The sequence below is a fragment of the Myotis lucifugus genome, unplaced genomic scaffold (assembly GCF_000147115.1).
Source record: "Myotis lucifugus unplaced genomic scaffold, Myoluc2.0 scaffold_1, whole genome shotgun sequence".
NCBI classification, from domain to species: Eukaryota; Metazoa; Chordata; class Mammalia; order Chiroptera; family Vespertilionidae; genus Myotis; species Myotis lucifugus.
The window spans coordinates 21,422,541-21,430,680 of record NW_005871049.1 but is presented as its reverse complement, the minus strand read 5'-3'; the positions used below and the strand labels follow the sequence as shown (position 1 = coordinate 21,430,680).

The 8,140-nt window shown below is 42.2% G+C and overlaps 1 protein-coding gene across 1 annotated transcript in view; it reads left to right on the top strand.

Annotated features, from left to right (window-relative positions):
• RNF175 (ring finger protein 175) overlaps positions 1–7,514 on the top strand; it is a 28,580-nt gene extending 21,066 nt beyond the window's left edge. Inside the window, exons 6-9 of the mRNA XM_006081807.3 lie at positions 1,543–1,663; positions 3,328–3,461; positions 6,304–6,405; positions 7,176–7,514. Coding sequence (XP_006081869.1) covers positions 1,543–1,663; positions 3,328–3,461; positions 6,304–6,405; positions 7,176–7,296 — 478 coding nt within the window. The 3' untranslated portion in view covers positions 7,297–7,514. The remainder of the gene's footprint in view (positions 1–1,542; positions 1,664–3,327; positions 3,462–6,303; positions 6,406–7,175) is intronic.
• Positions 7,515–8,140: the final 626 nt, after the last annotated feature.

Sequence of the window (8,140 nt, the reverse complement as noted above, 5' to 3'; positions counted from 1 at the left end):
CAGCAGTCGGACATCCCTCTGTCCAGCCTGCACCCTCTCCAATCTGGGACATCCCTCTCACAATCCAGGACTGCTGGCTCCCAACCGCTCACCTGCCTGCCAGCCTGATCACCCCCTAACCACTCCCCTGCCAGCCTGATCAATGCCTAACTGCTCCCCTGCCGGCCCGAATGCCCCCAACTGCCCTCCCCTGCTGGCCTGGTCCCCCCAACTGCCCTCCCTTGCCAGCCCGGTCACCCCCAACTGCCCTCCCCTGCTGGCAATCTTGTGGCTGTGGGCACTGCCATCTTTGAGGGCCAGGCAGTCAATTAGCATATTCCCACCTTATTGGCTGTGGGCGCTGCCATCTTTGTGACAGTGTGAGGGTCAATTAGCATATTACCTCTTTATTAGATAGGACATACATACATACATACCCAGGCAAATCTTGAAAGGATGAAGCTGCCACCTGTGTTGGAATTCCCAAGTCACATCACCAAAGATCTGTACCCTCTAAGTCTACAAACTCTCTACCTTTACATTTCCATCTCAGATTAACAGAGCCTAAAAACACCCAGAAGAAGGTTCCTGAGACAGACTACCCAACTCCTCTTCACTGCCTTCCCGATTCCATCAGACCCACCCAGGCCCACTGCTAATATTGAGACTGTTGATAGATATAACAAAACAAATATGCAATGATTAAGATTTAGAAATTAAATTAGAGACTAATTTTTTACTTTTTTAAAAAAGAGATCTTTCTCTTTAAAAAGAAAGGGGGTTCTAATAGAGAATCCTATTGTATTTGAAATATAATCCAACTTGCAAAAATTTTTTGACTAATACCTGACAACTATGGCATAGTTGCAAAAGGTCTCAAAACTTGAGGTTGATTCTTGACTCCATCTCAAATATTTTCAGGTCAGATCAAGTATTTGAAAGCATTCTGTAAAGTCTGAGGTCTAAAGCATGGATTCTCAACCCTAGCTGTGTTATAGTTGTTATCTACGTAGCTCCTAAAAAGCACTTCTGTGCAGATCCCACCCAAGGCCACTTAAATTAGAGCCCTTGAAGAGGGCTCACGTATCAGTCTAGTTTTAAATCTCCCCAGGTGATCCTCATCTATATTTAGGGCTGAAACTGTTAAAGAGGTTTGGAATATTACCTGCCCAATGGGATGCCTGGGGTCCAGAGAGCTTCCAAAAATATTGCACAGGCCTCATCCCCAGAAAGTGTGATGTAATTGCTGCCCAGGTCCTTATATGCTCAGCCCAGCTTGAGAACCATTGGTTAGAATCAGCGTGTCTAAGGACTGCGATCTTAAGAAACATTTAAAGACTCTCAAGAATTACTTTCTCCACTTAGCACTGAGTGGTAAAACTTTAGGGAAATTTAGAGAACTTAAAATTTTTTCATTAACAAAAAGGCAAACTACAATCAATGAAAAAAAAATACCCCCCAGTTTCTATTAGACACTGTGGCAGGAAATATTCTCCTGGCTGCAGCACTCCCATTGCCCCCAAAGGCCACATTCTTATTTTCTTGTCCTGTTGTTTTCAATAGAATCAAGGCTAGAGATGCCATGGATTTTGGCATTGTGTCTCTGTTCTATGGCCTCTACTATGGCATAATGGGGAGAGACTTTGCAGAGATCTGCTCGGATTACATGGCTTCTACTATAGGGGTAAGTGTTGCTTTTATGATTTGTACATGGAGAAACGGTCTCATCTGACACCATATTTGCATCCATTTTCAGAAATCAATAAATCTTTCTTAGTTCTCTCAACCCAATTGCTCCTTGGATTCTCCTTGCAGCAAAATCGTCTTTGCTAATTAATTAGAAAATACATTTTTCATTGATATAAAGTGGTTAGGAAATAAGGCATCTTTTAAAATATACCAATTATTTGGAAGTAACCATATCTAGCATACTCCAATTGCCATCATTTAAAAGATTAAAAATTCAACAATATCAAAAACCCGTTATTTCTGCCTACTACAAATAAAAGTCATATCTGATGCAACTAAAACACTTTAGAATAAACCATTGCCTCGGGGTAATACTCATCATAAAGATCAGTTATTATTGTATAGCATTTGAAGAAGTAAACAATATAAAAAGTGTGTTAAATGTAATTCTGACTGTATGTTGTTCCCTGGAATTTAAAAAAAATCCTTAATAGTTTAACTCTCTTAAAAATAAAACTCAGAATGGACATACTTGCTGGTTGGATGGATTTCAGAGTCAGATAGTAGGAGCATTTATCTGTGCCTGACACATGCACATCTCTTAAACATAAACCAAAGCCTGCAGGGCTGACCCAGTGGTTTCAGGAATTCTCAGCCATGTCTCTTGGTACACGGCCAGATCTGAAATGGAAAATCTAGTGTGAGGGCAAGAATGAACTTCTGAACTGTTCTCTCTCCCCATTTATGGGGCAGGACTAAGTGGACGTTATCTTGATTTCCTTTCCACCCATCTCCATAGGCTCTATCTTACCCTTTTCCTTGAGCGTGGAATCCAACTTCTGTGGTGAAATGCTGGAACAAGATTACCTTTTGGGATTCCTCTGCCATGTGTCATCTGTGGGCCAACTGCCTTTCTTATAAGGTTTAAAGTCAACAAAGGAGGAAGCATTTTCACTCCCAGTTCCTCCAACAAAAACCAGAAACCATACCCCTTTAAAAATACCCAGGGCCTCTTGTGCTTGCTGATGGGCAAGAGAGGAAAAGAAGAGTTGTATGCCCCTCTTGTCCAGTGGGTCAGGAAGAAAAGATTTAACCTAGCAAGGCAACCAAGTCTTGAAGCACCAACTTTCTGGAGACTTCTCACCTGATCACACCTATTTTCTGTCATCTTCACTTCAGGTCACCAAATACATAAACGCACTGCCTCAAGCCATTGGGATAACCCCCAGTGACTTGAATTGATGGTGTATGCATGTGTGTGTCTCTGTGTGTGTTTACAGGCACTACAATTACATGAGGATTAAAAAATATAGAGATGCCTGGATTTACTCCAGAGTTATGAGCTTAAAAGCTTCCTGTGTGATTCTGAGCTACATCCCTGAATAGAAACTGTTCCTCTTGAAGGATTCCTCTGTCGGAAGATTAGAGTGGAGATTATACTTAGCAATGTACTTTGGGTCTATTTGGGGTTCCGTGGGTTTTTGTCTGGAAACCTCACACCGACTAGCATCGTTCCCATGGGAAAAAGTGTTTCAAGTTCTAAACCAACGAGGAAGCAGTAAAGACTCCCTGTCCCAAAGCCTGGCAGTGTCTTCCCTGTGTTCAGAGAATAGTCTGTGCTCTCCTGTTCAACAACGCTCTGTGCCTTTCTCCCAACAGTTCTACAGCGACAGTGGGATGCCCACAAGGAGCTTGTCAGACAGCATCTGTGCCATCTGTGGACAAAAAATCATTGTGGAGCTCGATGAAGAAGGGCTCATTGAAAACACTTACCAGCTTTCCTGCAATCACGTGTATCCTTTTCACGGGAAACCATTTGGTCTTCGTGAAGCAATACTGGGAGGCAAATTTCAAATAATCTGTGTTGGGTATGGGAGATGGCAAGTCAGGTAAGACTATCTCCTCACCTACCCGCCTTCCTCTCCTCCTCCTATCCCCATCTCCCCTGCTTTGCTTAGTTCTCAGGCCTTTATCCTTCTGCCCATCTTTCTTCTTGAGACTTTCTGATCATCCCTGCTGAATAATGAACTGCTAATTTAAGGTGAACCTTCTGCTCTAGTTAGTTCCTTTTTAAAAAGGAATCTTAGTGCCACAGGGACAGGAAGGCTCAGCATCTGTATAGGATGCTGGCTGGACCGTTGGTGAAGCCATAGTGAACAGGTAGCCAAGAAGGACCAGGGAAAGAAGGGGGTTAAGGGGTGAGGAAAAGAGTGAAGTTTTAGGTGCAGGGAGGAACTCGGGACTATGCGGGTGGAGCCCCATGTCTGAATCTCACAGGACCAAGAACAACAAGGTGTGTTTTGCTTTGTCATCCTAGGAAACTGCTTGTGTCACCGGTGGTAATGGGTGCAGGCAAATATCAGCTTTGGTCCTGCAAAGAGGATAATGCCACAGACAGCAGGACACTGTAGGTTACAAAAGGAGGAACCAAAATGTTAGCACCTTGGACCATTTGGCTCCTCTACCTATGAGTTCTGCCCCGAACAGCCATCTACTGGCTGAAGGGTCTTGGATGTTAAGGACCAGTCAAGCCCGGGCCTGGAGACCAGCATGCTCTGGGAACTCCAGTAACTACTGAGGAGAACCTTAATATGTGGAAAGACGGCCGAGATCAAGAGCCCTGAGTGAGGCAGCCTGTGCTGCCTATGCAGGTGTCTCTGGATAGCAAAGTTGTGCTTGTGCTGGCCAACAACCAGTATTTTAACTCTTTTCTAAGTACATAATACTTTACTTTATAGTGTAATATCAATTTTACAATATTACGATACACTCAGTTCAAAGCTCTGGCATTATGAGGCAGTTAAACCATCTGCCTCTTGCCTGCAAAGCCCACCTACTCAGTCAGTAAGACCCTAGATGTGCAGCGCTTATGACTCAATTCTCTTTAATCCAGAGAGATTACAATTATACAGTCCTGAGAGTAAAACACTGGATCAGATGCATTTGAAATGTAATAGGAACCTTTGCTCCAACATTTAAGCCTTAACATGTTAAGGTAAGAAACAAAGATATCCCAAATGGAATTCAATGTTGGTTTTTCAGTGGGATAACTTTCCTAAAAAACTATCATTCTTAATGGAAATTTTCCAAGTCTGGCTCTAGTTTTAAATATGTCTTACTTTTCAAATGTTGGAACAGAGCCCCTGCTGCCTTTTGCAAGTGGAAATATTTTCTCTCTCCACCATTAAAAGCCCTTGGGAATCATTGTACATGTGTGCATACGTAATCCAAAATGCAGTTATCTTTAAATTTGCTTTGCAGGGAGTGTTATTAATGGCCCATTTTAGCATGAGTCATATTAGCCAGAAGCAGGCAAACATGAGTCCTACTAACAAGGCAGGGGCAGAGATCTGGGTCTTGCTCTGGAGCAAAGAAGCGTGGAGATTCTGGAGATGAAAGAGGATATTAAAGAGGAGGTGGACTTTTCAATGCTGGCTCCAGCCCTTTCAAATAAAGGGCCAAATGGGTTTTGCTTCAAATCTTTGTTATATAATACACCACTTTATCTTCACCCAAGCATGTTGCAAAAGTGACCCCAATCCCAAGAATATAAAATAGTGGAAACTCTTAGTTGCACACAGATCTAATATTGAGGAGTTATTCGCACGGCCTTGATTGTCTATACCTCCACGACCCTCCATTTGTCAGGGCAGGGCCTTCTCTATCATTGCTGTTCACATGGATGTGTGGTAGGCCAGGCAGTAAATCATGAGATCTTGATCTAGAAAGCCACCTTAAGATCAATGACCATAGAAATAAATGAATCAATAGGATGGGTCTCATTGTAGGTCATCATCCTACTCAAATCAACAATGTTGTGGAACCTGGGAAAATGTATTTGCAAAGGCAATTGGCTTTGAGCGTTTCATTCAAATATTCATGCAATGCATAGGCACTTAGGCTCTGCCTAAGGTGCTGAGGACAGAGATGAATGAGATGTGGCATATGGTCCAGAAGAGCCATGTAAGCAGGCAGTCACGATACAGTGTGACACATGGTGCTGTGGGAAGCATAGGGTTCACTCTCAACTTTGGAGGCAAAGGGCCAGACTTTCTAGATAAGGGGATGTATACAAATAAATGCCTAGATTTATATTTTATTAAAAGCAACCAGCTCCTTATCAGTAATAAAAAAGATAAGAAACTAATAGAAAGATTATAAGTTTATGACCACGTAACTTAAATCCATCTAAGTGCCTAAGACAAGTCTGATCACATATAGGTAGTGAGTAATGCACAAGAGTAGAATAGTGGAATGCTATGGGAAATGCATGAGAAAGGCACAGTAAGCTGGGCAGAGAAATAAAATGATGCATTTACATAAGATATTACCATAGAAAAGCATTTTCACATTCTTAATCTAATTTAATTCTTGTGAGGATAAAGTGAGGCCCAGAAGCTCGGTAACTCCTCAGGGCCATAAAGCTACTGCAGCTCTGACTCCAAGCTCAGTCCTGGGGGTTCCACTGTCCTGCAGGATCTCCCTCAAAAAGTGACGCGCGCAATCAGGCCATGACTGACAGCCATTCTCTCACCCTCCACTCCTCCACCCCACAGATGGAATCATTTCCAGCATGTCCTCTCAAAGCAAACCTTGCCTTTCACATCTAGAAGCTTCCCTAACAAGATGCCCAAGCTTTCATGAATTCTGCATCCGAGGTTGGTGTATTGTTGGTAAAAAGCAGACCTGCCCTTACTGCAAAGAGAAGGTTGATTTGAAGAGGATGATCAGTAACCCGTATCCTTTTAAAACATAAGTTATGAAATGTTATCTTAAATGTTTCTGGCGATGCATTCCTCCGTCTAAACTTTCATTATCTTCATTGTAGTCACAACAGAAAACTCTCTTTTTTTCCAAAACGCCTACCTCATCAAAACCACTTACTGGTCTCTTTTCTCCTCTATGTCTGCTACTATTCTGGTTAGGAACTGAAGTGCCAAAAGAGACATACTCTACTCTTTATATTCCATATGTTCCGGCATAAGGGCTTTAGCAGAAATGTGATGGGACATTGCAAAAGATAGGTAAGTATACGGAAAGACAGAGAGAGAGAGAGAGAGAGAGAGAGAGAGAGAGAGAGAGAGAGAGAGAGAAACAGATAGCTTGGAATTTTAATTTTAAAAGCCCTTGTTCCCTGCCTCTCACCAACCCTAAATGCACTTTTAACAACGACTGCTCCCTCCCCCAATCTCCATACATGATTTTTATAGCATTGGTTATCATAATTATTTCTAATACACCTAATTTCTAGTAATAAAAGTTGATACCGCAATCCCAACTATAAAACAAGAGTAAATGCAAGGGTCAAATACTGAAAGAAAGAGGAAGAGGGGAATGGCAGCATTGGAAGCCAATGCTATAAAAATCATGTATGGAGTTTTTAAATGAGCACATAGAACTATGAAAGGAAATGTGCACTCATGCCATTGCTTATATTTGCAAATGATACTTTTAAATATTTCTGCTATTTGGCCATATACAGAACAACCTCCTTAACTGAGATTTAGCTGGGAGCGCACACATATTTTATATGGACAAATCCTGGATTGGCTTCGTTATTTGGTAGCCTGGCAACCCATGGTGATAGGAGTAGTTCAAGGCATTAACTACTCACTAGGGCTGGAATGATACAGGAAGCAAGGTGTTGCATGTTGAAATGTTTTCAAGTCCTTGATTCTACATTTACTATTGATAATCATTTTTTTAATTTTAGAGATGATTCCGAGAGTTTAGAGAACTGAATAAAATTTGGTGGTCTACCTAAGGCAATTTGTCTATGTGGACAGAATTTAAAGAACTGAGCAACGAAATAAACCAACAAAGCACACTCTGCATCTTTCCCATTACGATTGTTTTCTGATCCACACATGCGACGCGTGTATTACAAACACCCCAAGGACATCCCTCCTCTGATTTGGCTGGTAATGATCTCATCTGTTGAGTGTTTCAGAGGTTTGCAAAGCACTTCTCACACAGACCATTTAGTGATAACTAATACCTTCTGCTCAATTCAGCATCTTCAAAGAAGCCGGCAGAGTTGTGAAGTAATCTGCGGTGGAAGGATAAGGCCTTTTCTACTCTTCGTGCTTGTGACCACTTGGCCACTTTGGCACCACTAAACCCTCCCATAGAGACAATTACTCCTGAAACCTCAAGACTAGGTGCCACAGTGGGCCAGAGCTATGCCAGGTTTCCTGAGTCTGCCAAATGCACGCAGCCCACCCAGGGGCTGCACTGAAGTGGAGAGAATCACTCTCAATCTTTTGTGCAACTCTGTGTACACACACACACACACACACACACACACACACACACACACTCTGTTGCCATACTCTGCTTCTATTTTCTTCATAGCAATTATCCATACCTGCAATCATATCATAAATTTGTTTATTGTTTCTCTTTCCCTCCATGAAGGCAGAGAATTTCATCTGTTTGTTTTTTCCCTACTGTATCTCCAGCACTTCGAGCA